The following is a 16272-nucleotide window of genomic DNA, read 5'->3' on the forward strand; positions in this document are numbered from 1 at the left end:
GAAACATATGAGCAGTATTCTCAAAGTGTTTAACTTGGACAATGACAGTCATGAGAAACAACTGAAATTCAATACTTCAAATTCAAAAGCACGTCAATGGGACAAGTGACAAGAAGTTTCTTTTCCAATGATTTCCTCTAAATATGGGGAAATTCTACTTAAAAATTTTTTTTTTTCCCAGGTAAGATGTGAGAGACACTGGCATGAAAGCCAGGCAGTAGAAGCTAAAAGTAAAAAAGGATAATAAAACAGAACTCATTTATGCTTCTAGCTTACCATGTGGACACAGAATATCTTCATTAAAATTTAATTCCTCCTCTTCTTTTCTTTCTTCCTTTGATTCATCTAATCAAAAGAAATACAAATGATATCTGCTGTGGTTATTGTGTACTTAAAGTTCAAAGTAGCAGATATACTACTCTGCACAATTTGGAACAAAGAAAACTTTAAAACTCTGAAAATTAGACCCATGTGATTCCTACACAGTTCTGCTAAAAAGTGTTATATTTCTTTCCCTTAAAAGGAAAGAGGAACATCTCAATGACAGTTAACTTTTAAAGATTTAGGTTATGCAAGAAAATGTGCCTTTTTAAATTGAAAAAATGGAATTCTTCTATTAATTCTAGTCAAGGTATTGAGAATACTGTGTCATGAACCAAGTTAATCACCTACATTGTCATGTCATGGCATGTCATTTTCACCTACCTACACTTTTTGGGGGTGAACACAAAGCATTAAAGACAAATGAAATAAGGACTTAACCTTTACCATCAAACATAGTCGTCCCCACTGATCCGTCCAGGGATATGTTCCAAGACCCTCCATAGATGCCTAAAACCTCATCTACTACCGAACTCCATAAACATCCATTGGCATATTTCTGTTCAAGTCTTCCACCCACAAATTTAATGCTTTTTCCCTCTTAACTCACACTGTGACCATAACTTGTAGCTTGTAGTGTGACAGCAAAACTAGCACGAATTTTTTTCCTTCTTAATTTCACAGATAGATTTGTTCCTACAGATCTTAGCAAACTCACCATACAATTTTTTTTCTTTCCTTATTTAAATCAAGAACTTACTTCCACCTTTCCACTTAAAGGAAGCACTTTGTGGCTTCTTTTTGACATACCTGAATTACCAACATTACCACTCTTCCACTTTGAGATCATTAAAGTAAAATAAGGGTGACTTGAACACTGGCACTCCTACAGTCAATCTGAGCACCAAGAGGATTGCTAGGTGACCAGTGGGTAGCATGTATAGCATGGATAAGTTGGACACAGGGAAAACTCACGTCGCAGGCCAACCAACCAACCAACCAAAAAAACCCCCCACAAAAATCAAGTAAAAAAATGGGCAAAGGAAGGATATGACCAGATAATTCTGTCTCCTCTTTTTCTCTCTGTCACACATACAAATAACTTCTCAAGCCTAAGAAGATGGTCAACCTCAATGACATTTTGAAAAACGTTAAGCCTCAACACTGCTAAGTCTAACTTCCTGTATCGGGCTGATAAAAATTGATGTGACTGCCAGACATGGTGGCTCATGCCTGTAATCCCAGCACTTTGGAAGGCTGAGGCGGGCAGATTAAGGTCAGGAGTTCCAGACCAGCCTAGTCAACATGGCAAAACCCCCTCTCTGCTAAAAATACAAAAATTAGCCCGGCGTGCTGGTGCGTGCCTGTAATCCCAGCTACTCCGGAGGCTGAGGCAAGAGAATCACTTGAGCCTGGGAGGTGGAGGTGGGAGTGAGCCAAGATTGCACCGCTGCACTCCAGACTGGGCGACAGAGGGAGACTCCATCTCAAAAAAACAAAACAAGAAAAAACAAAACTGATGTGAATGATGTATTCTTTATGTTGACAAAAGCAAGCAAAATGAACCCCCTAATATGAATATATTGAAGAAAATTTACCAATATGTCAGTATGTGGCAATTATAAATATTTGTAATTCTCTGATCCAGAGATTTCTAGGAATTTATTTCTCAGAAATAATCTGAAAATTTTGTAATGATGTAAGTACAGGACACAAAAGGACCCTCACTGCATCTGTGTGTACATACTCACATAAAAAATTAAAATAGAATCAGATAAACATAATGGATCCACAAAACAAAATGCTATCAATCAATAAAAAGGGCTGAATGTTTTGACATTCAGTAAGTCATATGTACAACTGTGCCCAAATGAGTTGCATTATAAAAAGCCACTATTTACAGTGATTGTATCTGGTAGGAAGGCTTTGAAGTTCTACTTTGTCACATTTGTGCTGCTTGAAGCTTTTGAAATTTTTTAATGGGGGAAGGAAAATAGAGGCATATTACTCTGAAAGCAACATGAAAAATACTTTTAAGCTATGCCAACATGAAGGCACTTTCTACCACGGCATCCAATTTTACTAAAAATGAAGGGACACTGATATATAAAGAGGCTTTTTTTTTTTTTGGAGACGGAGTGATGCTCTGTCTCCCAGGCTGGAGTGCAGTGGCACGATCTCGGTTCACTGCAACCTCCCCCTCCTGGGTTCAAATGATTCTCCTGCCTCAGCCTCCTGAGTAGCTGGGATTACAGGTGCATGCCAACACGCCTGGCTGATTTTTGTATTTTTAGTAGAGACAGGGTTTCACCATGTTGGTCAGGCTGGTCTCGAACTCATCACCTCGTGATCCGCCCACCTCAGCCTCCCAAAATAAAGAGGTTTTAAAAAGCAGTAAATAAATACTTCACACTAAGTCACATGTTATCACTAAAATTATAGTATGTTTTTTCAAATGACAGGATAATAAAACTCAAATTGATGTTAAGTTCATGAATTATATAGCACAATAAAATATTTTAATCAAAAGTAAAAACTCGGCTGGGTGCAGTGGCTCACATCTGTAATCCTAGCACTTTGGGAGGCCAAGGTGGGCGGATCACTTGAGCTCAGGAATTCAAGACCAGCTGGCCAACATGGTGAAACCCCATCTCTACTAAAATACAAAAATTAGCCGGGCATAGTGGCGCATGTGTAATGCCAGCTACTCAGGAGGCTGAGGCGGGAAAGTCACTTGAACGGGGGGTGGTGGGGAATGTTGGCAGAGGTTGCAGTGAGCCAAAATCACGCCACTGCACTCTAGCCTGGGGGACAGAGTGAGATTCCGTCTCAAAAAAGTAAAAAAAAAAAGTCTCAAAAAAAGTAAAAACTCTTCAAGTTTGAAAATATTAATCACAGCTCAAGGAGTTTAAAATACTGGGTTGGTTTTCTCAAAAAGTAAGGTGGTGAGATGGGAAGATCAATACCAAATAAAATAAATATAATATAAAGTGATAGAAATGGGCCAGCCTCAGTGGTTTACATCTATAATCCCTGCACTTTGGGAAGCCAAGGTGGGAGGATCGGTTGAGCACAAGAGGGAGACCAGCCTGGGCAACATAGTGAAGCCGTATCTCTAGAATTCAAAAGAAATAAAAACTGGTCAGGTGCGATGGCTAATGCCTGTAATCCCCACATTTTGGGAGGCTGAGGCAGGTGGATTACTGGAGGTCAGAAGTTCAAGACCAGCCTGGCCAACATGGTGAAACCCTGTCTCTTCTAAAAATACAAAATTAGCTGGGCATGGTGGTGTGCACCTGTAATCCCAGCTACTCGGGAGGCTGAGGCAGGAGAGCCGCTTGAACCTGGGAGGCAGAGGTTGCAGGGAGCCAAGATCGCGTCATTGCACTCCAGCCTGGGCAAAAAGAGCGAAACTCCATCTCAAATAAACAAATAAATTAAATTAAAACTTAAAAAATAAAATAATGATATAAATGATATGAAATGCTTGAATGCAGAAAATACAGAATATTTCAATAAAGGTCAAGAACATTAAAGTAATAAATTTCCTTGACATCTTATGAAGCACTGATTATAAAATTAAATTTAGTATTTGATTTACAATAACATAATTTCTGATTTGAAAGCATATGAAACTCAGAAGAATTTACAAGCAGAAAGCTATTTAAAAGCTGCCCTCTCTACTTGATGAAAGATTAAGAAGTACAAGCTCATTTACTTGACAAAGGAAGTGTGGCAGATAATCTAAAACCAAAATGTACTGAGCATACAATATATTATGCCAATTTGCAGTAGACTTAACCTTTCTTTAAACTCTTAGCCTAGAACAGAATTAATATTAATTTTGCATGTGATTAACTAGAGAGAGCTTGAGCCCAAAGCATGATAGGTTATACAGGAAAATTTCACGTGAGTCCTTGCTGAATTTCAATAGCTTAAAAATCTTTTATTTGCTCTGAGCTACTTGTGAGAGCTTGCAGTATTTTATTTTATTTTATTTTAATTTAATTTTTTTGAGACGGAGTCTCGCTCTGTCGCGAGTGCAGTGGTGCGATCTCGGCTCACTGCAACCTCCGCCTCCCGGGTTCATGCCATTCTCCTGCCTCAGCCTTCCAAGTAGCTGGGACTACAGGCGCCCGCCACCTCACCTGACTAATTTTTGTATTTTTAGTAGAGATGGGGTTTCACTGTGTCAGCCAGGATGGTCTTGATCTCCTGACCTCGTGATCCACCCGTCTCGGCCTCCCAAAGTGCTGGGACTACAGGCGTGAGCCACTGTGCCCAGTCAAGAGCTTGTAGTTTAATAAAAGTTGTCTTTAAAATTACATGGATGGGTATGAAACCAATTTTACGAATTTTTGGGTTTTGTTGTTGTTTTTTAAGAGACAGAGTCTCGCTCTGTCACCCAGGCTGGAGTGTAGTGGCGCAATCTCGGGTCATGGTAACCTGCGACTCCTGGGTTCAATCGATTCTACTATTTCAGCCTCTTGATTAGCTGGGACCACAGGCGTGCAGCACCACTCCTGGCTAATTATTTTTGTATTTTTAGTAGAGATGGGGTTTCACCATGTTGCTCAGGCTGGTCTTAAACTCCTGACCTCAAGTGATCAACCTGCCTCGGCCTCCCAAAATGCTGGGATTACAGGCATGAACCACCGCACCCGGCCTAAAATTGTTTTTTAGAGAAACAGGGTCTCACTCTGTTACCCAGACTGGAGTGCAGTGGGGCTGGCATAACCGCTGGGCTCAAGTGATCTGCCCGTCTGAGCCTCCCAAGTAGCTGGGACTATAGGAATGAGCCACTGTGCCCAGCCCACTTATATTTTCATGGTATAATTTCACATATAGGTTTAAATTGTTACCTTTATTTAAGGTGCTACCATTCATCTTTCCGTTGCTTTGTTCTGCATCACCATCTTGCTCATCTAGCTGTTCAAGAGCTAGCTGGCGCCAGCTCCTCAAGGAGGACTTCCCCACCCAAAATCCATCATTGCTGTGGAACAGAGAGAATGTTAAATCATACAAGTAATATTTCCAAACACTGTCCTCCCTTCTTTGCCTGTAAAAACAACTAAAGTGAATTACAAACACTCAACATCAGCTACTGTACATGTAATTGTTTTTAACCTACTTCCTAATTTTGGTCATTTTCTCTGTCCACTATTGAACTGCAGGGATCTAATATTTTGTTTCCATTCTAAATATTATCCTGCTTTTCCTACCTTCATGCCAATCACACCAATCAAATGGTAGGATGGAATACAGTGGCAAAGGCTATCTGACTCAGCAGCTTTCTTTATCATTGCCACAGGGGCGGTTGTTGCAAAATTTACTTTTGATCTGGCTCTGCCATTCACTTTATCACCCTTCTTCTAAACATCCCAACTTCCTATTTTCAATAAATAACGAGCTGCTTGGTTATGACCTCTTGAAAATTTCTTAGTTTATCATAAACAATGTACGCTGTGCAACATACCCCTTTACTGCTGCTTTCAGCAGATTATTAACAGTTTTATAATCTTCATTTAGTTGGTTCTTCAGACGCAATACGCGACAACGTTCTACTACACATTCCTTACACAGGGCTTTCACTACAGGCAAGAAAGAATGAAAGGAAATATATTTCATTCAAACAGACTTCCTGTTAGGAAAATGTTTTTAGCACTTCACAAACAGACACATTCTAAACCAAAGTCACAAATGTTGGCAATGTGGCAAACTGATATATACCCTAAATTATTTTACTAAGACAATTAGATACCAAGACAGCAATACTGTTATCTGAATAAAGAAAGAAAAATGAAAGAGAAAATGTTATATTATGTTAAAAGTATCTAAATACAGTATCTGACAAGGCTTACATGTAATTTTTATAAGATGATAATCAAATAACTGAGGTTCTAAGGTGGAGGGGTTAAATATAGCTGATAATTATAAATAATGATCTTCACGTGAAAGTGATCTTCAAAGCACACTAAAAGGAAAAGCAAAACGAAGGGTCTGGTTTAAAACACAAAGAAGTTTTAGGAATCATCTAAAATGTGAACACTTTTCCCACTGCATGGTTTACTCATTGTGAATTAAGAACAGTGGCAGGTATAGCGGCTCATACCACCAAGAGCTTTGAGAAGCCAGGCAGGGAGGATAGCTTGAGGACAGGAGTTTGAGACCAGCCTGGGCAACACAGTGAGACCCTGTCGCTACAAAAATATGTAAAAATTAGCAAGGCATGGTGGTGTGTGCCTGTAGTCCTAGCTACTTGGGAAGCTGAGGTGGGAGGACTGCTTAAGCCTACAAGTTCAAGGCTGCAGTGCACTATGATTCCACCACTGTACTCCAGCTGGGGTAACAGAATAAGACTGTCTCAGGGAAAAAAAAAAAAAAAAACGGGCCAGATATGGTGGCCCATTCTTGTAATCCCAGCACTTTGGGAGGCCGAGGCAGGTCGATTACTTGAGCCCAGGAGTTTGAGACCAGTCTGGGCAATATGATGAAACACCATCTCTACAAAAAGTACAAAACTTAACCAGGCATGGTGGTGCATGTCTGTGGTCCCAGCTACTTGCAAGACTGAGATGGGAGCCTGAGGAGGTCAAAGCTGCAGTGAGCTGTGATTGCACCACTGCACTCTGGCCTGGGCAACAGAGTGAGACACTGTCTCAAAAAAACAAAAACAAAAAATTCCCAGAAATTTAGGAAACAAAACTCCAGTGGTGTTTAACAGAAGGCCTGCAGCATGTAGTTAAATATCTGGTTTATGCAGTAAGTTGTATACCATTAGAAAACAGCACTTAATTTCAGAAATAGTGTATTGGGGAGGGAGGTGTCATGTAATTTCCTACAGTCTCATCTGAAAATTGGAGGGGGGATTATGTTGGTAGCTACTCATGTAAAAAGAAAAATGTTTCAAGGAGGCAGAACAGAAAGGCAGCCAGAACAAAATAAAACCATGGATACAATGTGGTCACATATATAGGTCTATATTGAAGGTAGAATCAAGCAGCTTCCATTCATAAACTAAGTAACCATCTACAGCTCAGACACTGGTAGTAGTCACCACAGGCGGGCGTGGTGGCTCCTGCCTGTAATCCCAGAACTTCGGGAGGGAAAGATAAGTGGATCACTTGAGCCCAGAAGTTTTGAGACCAGCCTGGCCAACACATTGAAGCCCCGTCTCTACTAAAAATACAAAAATTAGCTGGGTGTGGTGGTGTGCGCTTGTAATCCCAGCTACTCGGGAGGCTCTAGAATCACTTGAACCCAGGAGGCGGAGGTTGCAGCAAGCTGAGATTGAGCCACTGCACTCCAGCCTGAGTAACAGAGCAAGACTCCATCTCAAAAAAAAAAAAAAAAGTCACCATAACATGGAGGCACAAACTTGTAATTAACCAGACAAGGCCTCAAGTACCAGACAGTTTTCTCAAAAGGGTCTTATTTTGTCTGCTTTGAGAGGGGTTAAAAACAAAACAAATCGAAAAATGAACCAAAAAACCCCAACCAACCCTCTATGAATAGCATCAGTTGCTTCACTTCTACTTTATTTAGCAAATTCTTTTTGCAAAGTGTAAGGAATATTTGGTCTAGCATAGTTTGGGTCAAATCATCATAAGCCACACTCATAAAGACCATAAGATGAAGATTTAATGAGCTGCTCTTTTTTAAACAGAGAGGACATCTTGAATTACCAGTTAGTCTTGGACCTCCTCCATATCTACTATAGAAAATGTCAGCTGCATATTCAGATATCCTCTTCATAATTGATATTTTATCCGGGTGAAGCTTGTCATGGGAACACAGGCAAGCGTGATTATCAATAGGTTTGGTAGGTGTTGATTCATCCAACCACTTTTGCAGCCATTCCAGAGAGACAAACTCATAGGGCTCTGAGAAAGCAAGCATCGGAAAGAGCCTATGTATTTTTACAGTTTTTGGACTAAGTGATACATTCATTTTTTTCAAAAGACAATGCAAACTCTGTCCAGAGTTAGCAGAATCAGAAGAATCATTGTCTGGGGGAAGATGTTTTTACGACACAAAGCTCCAGTTAAGTGCCACTCCTCTGAGTTCAAGGAGCTCTGCACAGTAATGCTGAGTCTGCACAGTGCCCTATGAGATCGGCTGGTATTATTAACCACATTCTACAAGAGGCATCCACATAGAGTCTTGCCTAATAGCACAGCAGAGTTTTGATCAAGACACCCATGTTTGCTGACTACAAGTCATGCTCCATTGCTGCCTCACAAATAACACAACCTCATGCCCTACTATGTTTATTTCATAAATTATTTTTGTCATTACTTTTCACATATATGTGATATACATCTGAAAATTAAAATGAGAAGCCAAACTGAACTCTAAGTTAGAAATTAACCTCACCAACTATGACCACACTTCAGAAGACCCTTTTAACTACTGAACTTTCTTTATCCAAGATGACACTGATGGCAATTTTGAAAAGGTATTTAATTCCCCCACCCAAATCCAAGTCATCATCTATTCATTATATTATTATTTATTTCAAGAAACTAACCTATTTTAAACAAGTTCCAGGATAAAGTACACTAGAACTGAGTCGTCATCAATTTTGAAGTTGCAAAAATTAAAAGACAAAACCAAACACCTCAAAATGAGTTTTAATTTGGGGAAAGGAAGTCCCTAGAATTCCCTAAAAGCCAAAATCAAAGATAAAGGGCCAGCTTTGATTACTTACAAAGATCTCCAGTGAGTCCCAGCATAAAACATAGAAGAAAACATACAGAGGTTGAATTTATATTTTTGTATTATATACTCCTTCTGATGAGATCTGAGGGACAGATACTTCAACGAAGCCCATTGTGACCAGTTTTATACTCCCCAGAGAGTTACATGTCTAGAAAACTAACTCCCATTTTAATTTTACAGCGAACCATTTCAATTTTTATGACAACAAAATTTGGCACTGTACATCATCGACTAAGAGTCTTCTGACTGGTCAAATCGAAAGTGACTCCAGAGGAAGAGCACAAGACTGTGAGTCGAGGTCACGGTCTAATCCAAGTTCTGCCACCAAGAAAATGAACCTGAGCGAGTCACTTAAACTCTCTATGTTTCCGGTCTTTTATTTGTAAAATGAAGGTAATAATACCTGCCTTCTACCTACCTCATGGGGATGTTGTTGAGTATAAAAGATAAGCTATATGAAGCATTTTGAGCTTTTTGGAAGAAAAGAGATATGGAAAAGTTAATGACACATTTACATAACCTTATTATATAAAAGAGGAGACCTTGGCTGGGCAAGGTGGCTCACGCCTGTAATCCTAGCACTTCGGGAGGCTGAGGCGGGCGGATCACCTGAGGTGTGGAGTTCGAGACCAGCCTGACCAACAGGGAGAAGCCCCGTCTCTACTAAAAATACAAAAAATTAGCTGGGCATGGTGGCGCATGACTGTAATCCCAGCTACTTGGGAGGCTGAGACAGAAGAATCACTTGAACCCGGGAGGTAGAGGTTGTGGGGAGCTGAGATTGCACCATTGCACTCCAGCCTGGGCAACGAGAGTAAAACTCTATCTCAAAAAAAAAAAAAAAAAAAAAAAAAAAAGGAGGAGACCTTAAGATGCAGTATATGTAACACAGCTGCAGCACTTTACAGTATATCATGGTAAGGCTAATTGCATTCAAAATGCCTCCTGACTTTATTTGCCATTTATCAAGCTTAATCTGCCAGGGATAGAGTACGCTGGGTATCTGGGGAATGCAAAGATAAATGATCCCTTTCCGAGAGCAAAATAAAGGCCTTAGCATACTCTAATCTTTTCCCAAGGACAGTCAATTAGATTAAAATGGTAAGTAATACAAAGGCTATCAGAGGAGAAAAAACAGGATTGTGATAAAGAGCAACCTTCAAGAATAAGTCACTAGGCATTCTAGTCTCCCCAGCAGCTGGGGAGGAGCGGACAGACAGCAGTATCTGTTACTGCCAACTGAAGAAAACACCCTAAGAATCCCGGCCCTCACAATGAAAGGAATCTAGGAAAGCTCAAAATGCACAAAGCCCTCCTTGCCAGGGTACGTCTGCAGGAATTCAAAGCCTAGGGTGACTGTGGCCTGACTGTCCAGCAACAACGTGGCTCAAAGGAAAGACAACATTTTCCAATCTCACAGAAAACTTCCAAGGAAAGCTTGTTGTTTTGGTTTTTGAATTGTTCAATATAAATTTAATGAAAGATATAATAATTAGAAAAACGATGTATGGTTTTATAGTAAGAGGAGGAAGACAGAAAGCAGAGAACAGGCCTATAATTCTAATCTAATACCATGCTTATTACTAACTGAGCAAGTTTTCCAGATTTCACTTTAGTGCGCTGTGGGCTCCATGAGGGAAGAGTGACTATGGTCACAGAAGTCTGTCTTTCTTTCCATTCTCAGTCTCTATCATCATAAAGAGTTGCACTGACCTCTGCCAAGAGCTTGCCTGAGAATACAAGTGGAGCACAAGTCTCATGGTTAAGGCAGATTCTGCTGGTGGCAAAGTTTTTACACTACAGATGTTTCTGCACTAGAAAAAGACTCTGAGTGGGCCCCTCAAATATATTCCCTAGTATTTGTGATTCAGTAAACTACAAGGCTTGCTTTCCAAAGGCCATGGATATAATCAACTCCAAATGAGGGAGAACTCTCCCATTATCAAGCTGGAGATACTGGACTGTATGAAACCTCAGCATTTGATGAGGAAAGCAAAATATTAAAATATTTACCACAGGGAAATATACATTTTGGTTTAAAGTTCTTAAAAAAAAAAAGCCAACAAAAAACAAACAAACAAAAAACACCTGGATTTTGAACATAACACATTTTCTTAGGAAAGTTATATGGTCTAGAACAATTACAGCATTAAAAATATCTGAAACACTTTACCTAGAGATAAATTTAAGTATATTTCAATGGAAATAAAAAGGGCCAAAAGCATGTTCCTACTGAGGCTTAAATTTTAGGGTAAGTGATCTTTCTTTAAATATGTTCACACACAAAAATAAGATTTAGAAAATGCATAACGAAAGATTTCTCTTGCCAGCACAAAACCACGCTCATTAACTTTGAGATTCTACATAATTTTACAATGTGGAATTTCTACAATATAAGTTTACTGCAAATGGAAAATAATTATATAGCTCATAATTGGTAAAAGTATAAATAACACAGAAAATATTCTAAGAACATAAGCATATTCTAAGAACATAAGGTGCCTGTACGCTGAATGAAAACAGCCAAAGGAAGCACAGTGCTAACTTGACACATAACATCTTTGAACTCCATAGTTCTAAAGAGTGGTTCAAATGAGTATTTCGCTTTAGACCCAGTTAAGTCCCTTTCTCTTGTCCAGTGGACACAGGAAACCATGAATAAAGTTTGGAAAATAGATTTCTAGGTCCCGACACCTTTGAACAAAGACTTATAAATTTAGAGATTTGAATCATGGGTTCATTCCCAAATCATTTCCAGTTAAATTAAGGTCAGTTTAATTCTTTAGGATAATCCCAACCCTTGGACAGAGTTGAAGTAACAGATTACAAAGAAGGGTCAGAATCAAATTAAAATTCAGTTAAAATCTATTCTTATAGACTTAGCAATTTTTGTTTACATTTTGTTTAAAGTTATACTAGTAATGGAAAATTAAGATATTAAAAAGACAAACCACAAGTACAATTATGCTTAAGTATTTATTTTCTAAAGTAAGGACTAAATTGTCTCTCTTCCTTAAGTAGGAATTAGGCTTGGGAAATTCATGTCTTTGAAATGACAGATAATTTAATACAAATGGCACATCAGCCTTTAAAAAGGCTTAATTTGGTTTCATTTTGAGACACCAGGTAAACCTGAATAAACATATACAGAAAAGGGATAAGCTGGATTATGTAGGATATTTCTAAGAAATCAGGGGTCAGCAGAAAGCTTTTCTCCTCTTAGCATAATATTTGGTATTAAACTTCAAGTTAATCTAATAGTATAAAAAAAAAAACTACTCATATAATAAAATGTCTGTTAAAACTGTCAGGTCACAAAGTATGCAAAGAAACAGAACAGGCAAGTTGCTTTTTCCATAGTAATCCAATCGGATTTTTCTTAAACAAGTTAATATCTCACAAAATATAAATATCTACAATACTCATGGATGCAAAGTGCTGACCTAAATGTTATAATTTATTAACAGCTTCCCATTTTTAGAAGTACAACGTAATGAAATAATATGGAATGCTACACATCAAGTTATTGTCGGTTTACAAAGTACTTTTAGAGTGTTTAAGCTGGCTTTAGTGGGTTATTAGAAAGAGTAAGTTTGAGAAAGTTTCTTCATATACATTTGTGAACATAAAAAAACAAGGCACTTAATGGCAACAGTGCTGTCCCAGAATATCTTACAGACCAGCTCCAGCAGGTAACCTTTGGTACAGCTCCTTAACCTCTTCGTGTTTTGCTTTTCCTTTATCCACACTTTGCTTACGCATCTCAGCCATTTCAATACACCACTCCTCAAATTTGGAATTATCCCGATCTACCAGCTCTTGAAGAAAGGCTATTCAAAACAGAAAGTCAAAAAACAACTTTATCCTTGTTTTCAAATATAGTGAACCATGCTAATCTCTAAATCATATCAAATACTGATTAAAACATTGTCAGAAATTCCAACTATGGTCTCCCTGTCTGCTAGAAACCTTCAATCTGAAGGCAGAAGTAAAACTGAAGACAGACACTGGAATAATACTAAGTTGATTCCCCCCACTTAGCTCTCCATGACATCATCAGCCTCCCAGAACAACTGAATGGCTCAAAATCACCACTTTAGAAAGATGATGCCAGGCGGGGCGCAGTAGCTCATGCCTGTAATCCCAGCACTTTGGAAGGCCGAGGCGGGTAGATCATGAGGTCAGAAGTTCAAGACCAGCCTGGCCAAGATGGTGAAACCCCGTCTCTACTAAAAATACAAAAATTAGCTGGGCGTTGTGGCATGCACCTGTAATCCCAGCTACTCAGAGGCTGACGCACAGAATTGCTTAAACCTGGGAGGCAGAGGTTGTAGTGAGCCACGACTGCACCACTGCACTCCAGTCCAGGCGGTAGAGTGAGACTCTGTCTCAAAAAATATAAATAAATAAAAAACAATAGATGATGCCACCAAACTTAGAAAAGTGCTGAGTAAAATGACTAAGACTGTCTTCAGGGCAGCAGCAACTCTACCTTTTATATTATGAAGTCTAGGAAATCTACAGATAAATGAATAAAATTCATAAATACTCTATAAACTGAACAAACTAAAACCAAATTATACTTTAAATACATGTTTTGATTACTTTCTGATTTTTTAATAATTGCATTGCTTTATTTAAGAAGCTCACTTTTTAAAAGTAAATTTGCAATTGATATTTACTTTCACCAACATTCAGCTTATGGAATCAATTCATCATAATAACTAAAAGCAATCCACTAGTTATCATTAATCTTTGAGTATGGCATTCTAAAACATTTGCCTGATATAATCCTGGAAAACTGATTTACCTGGAACTTGAACAGCAGTGTTGGGCTTTTCTTGAGTTTGCAGTCTATAAACCAACATATATGCATTTCGAGAGCAGTGAGTTCCTTTGCCACACTTGGGTTTACGTGTCTGAGACTTAGAAGGTTCTGCTGAGATAGAGAAATCAAAAGGTACCTTAAGTGCCTAGAGTTTGTTTATTCTTTAGCAGGGCTATAGAAAACAATTTCCAAAACATACACCCAAGAGACATTAACACCAATCTAAAACATTCGAATGCCATAGAAATTTGGCAGGCTCTTTAGCTTCTAATATTTAAAAAAGTTTACTACTGCTATTGCCAACCACATTACATTTTTAAAAGGTAAAAAGAAAATACGTTTTTCTGGGGAACAAACCTGGAACAACAACAAAAAAAATCACTATTGCCATAAGCTGATTTTTATGTTAGTCTTAAATTACAAAACTTAACTGAAGCCAGGCACAGTGGCTCATGCTTGTAATCATAGCACTCTAGGAGGCCAAGATGGGCGGATCACTTGAAGCCAGTTCAAGACCAGCCTGGCCAACATGGAGAAACCTTGTCTCTACAAATAATACAAAAAGTAGGCGGGCGTGGTGGTGCGCACCTGCAGTCCACCTACTTGAGAGGCTGACGCAAGTGAATTGATTGAACACAGGAGGCGGAGGTTGCAGTGAGCCAAGATCACACCACTGCACTTCAGCCTGGGTGACAGAGCGAGACTCTGTCTCAGGAAAAAGAAAAAGTTAAATTAAATTAAATTAAATTAAAAAATCAAAATAGGCCAGGCGCGGTGGCTCACACCTGGCCAACATGGTGAAAACCGTCTCTCTAAAAACACCGCACCCAGCTAATTTTTGTATTTTTAGTAGAGACAGGGTTTCACTATGTTGGCCAGTGTGGTCTCGATCTACTGACCTCACGACCTGCCAGCCTCAGCCTCCCAAAGTGCTGAGATTACAGGCGTGAGCCACTGCACCTGGCCGAAATATTTTTATTCTTAATGATTGCTTGGTACACAAGTATTTGTTTTAATGTTGTGTGTGTGTGGTTTTTTTGTTTTTTGGTTTTTTTTTGAGATGGAGTCTCGTTCTGTCGCCCAGGCTAAAGTCCAGTGCCTCAATCTCGGCTCACTGCAAGATCCGCCTCTCAGGTTCACGCCATTCTCCTGCCTCAGCCTCCTGAGTAGCTGGGACTACAGGCACCTGCCACCACGCCCGGCTAATTTTTTGTATTTCTAGTAGAGACAGGGTTTCACTGTGTTAGCCAGGATGGTCTCAATCATCTGACCTCATGATCTGTCCACCTCGGCCTAATGTTGTTTTTTAATAAAAGCAAATATAAAATGTATATGTATAGTTTGAAAAATAAAAATTAGCTCAGTAATCATTTTAGTAAACAGATTTTCTTCAATTTAGTCAAAATAATACAAATAAATCTAGACTTAATTTAATTGCCCAAAGAAATAAAATAGCATATTTTCTTTTCTTGAGACAGAATTTCACTCGTCTCCCAGGCTGGAGTGGAATGGCACAGTCTCGGTGTACTGCAATCTCTGCCTCCCAGTTCAAGTGATTCTCCTGCCTCAGCCTCCCCAGTAGCTAGGATTACAGGCATGTGTCACCACGCCCAGCTAATTTTTGCATTTTTAGTAGAGACGAGAATTTACCATGTTGGCCAGGCTAGTCTCAAACTCCTGACCTCAGGTGATCCTCCCTCCTCGGCTTCCCAAAGTGCTGGGATTACAGGCGTGAGCTACCCCACCCAGCCTAAAATAGCATCATTTTTAAAAATGAAATGAAATGGGCCAGGTGCGGTGGCTCACGCCTGTAATCCCAGCACTTTGGGAGGCCGGGGCAGGTGGATTACCAGAGGTCAGGAGTTCGAGGCCAGCCTGGCCAACATGGTAAAAGCCCATATCTACTAAAACTACAAAAATTAGCCTGGGATCTGTAATCCCAGCTACTCAGGAGGCTGAGGCAGCAGAATCACTTGAATCCAGGAGGCAGAGGTTGCAGTGAGCCAAGATCACACCACTGCACTGCAGCCTGGGTGACAGAGTAAGACTCAGTCTCAAAAAAGAAAAAACAAAAGGAATGAAATGCTAACAACCAGAAACATTAGCCACTAATCTCTATAAAATAAACAGCAAATGGAAAACATGAAGTGTTTCAGATGGCAACTACAGCACATGAAAACGATTTTCAAATTGGGTTTCAGTGTTCCAGGTAACTTTCTGAGAGATAAGAGGTTATGGCGGCAGATCATTTGAGATCAGGAATTCGAAACCAGCCTGGTCAATGTGGTGAAACCCCGTCTCTACTAAAAATACAAATAATTAGCCAGGCATGGTGATGTGCACCTATAATCCTAGCTACTTGGGAGGCTGAGGCAGGAGAACTGCTTGAACCCAGGAGGCAG

At 39.5% G+C, this 16272-nt stretch overlaps 1 protein-coding gene across 5 annotated transcripts in view; it reads right to left on the bottom strand.

Moving 5' to 3' along the window:
* USP48 (ubiquitin specific peptidase 48) overlaps window positions 1-16272 on the bottom strand; it is a 104376-nt gene that overhangs the window by 36889 nt on the left and 51215 nt on the right. For 2 of the 5 annotated variants that reach the window (XM_025400376.1, XM_025400361.1), the window contains exons 10-15: window positions 13853-13981; window positions 12723-12872; window positions 8007-8204; window positions 5798-5912; window positions 5184-5314; window positions 277-345 (exon numbers count right to left, since the gene is read on the bottom strand). In XM_025400376.1, the coding sequence (XP_025256161.1) occupies window positions 277-345; window positions 5184-5314; window positions 5798-5912; window positions 8007-8204; window positions 12723-12872; window positions 13853-13981 (792 nt within the window). The remainder of the gene's footprint in view (window positions 1-276; window positions 346-5183; window positions 5315-5797; window positions 5913-8006; window positions 8205-12722; window positions 12873-13852; window positions 13982-16272) is intronic. The other 3 variants (XM_025400369.1, XM_025400392.1, XM_025400385.1) reach the window with 3 other exon arrangements.

This window comes from Theropithecus gelada, chromosome 1 (assembly GCF_003255815.1).
Source record: "Theropithecus gelada isolate Dixy chromosome 1, Tgel_1.0, whole genome shotgun sequence".
Lineage (NCBI taxonomy): Eukaryota > Metazoa > Chordata > Mammalia > Primates > Cercopithecidae > Theropithecus > Theropithecus gelada.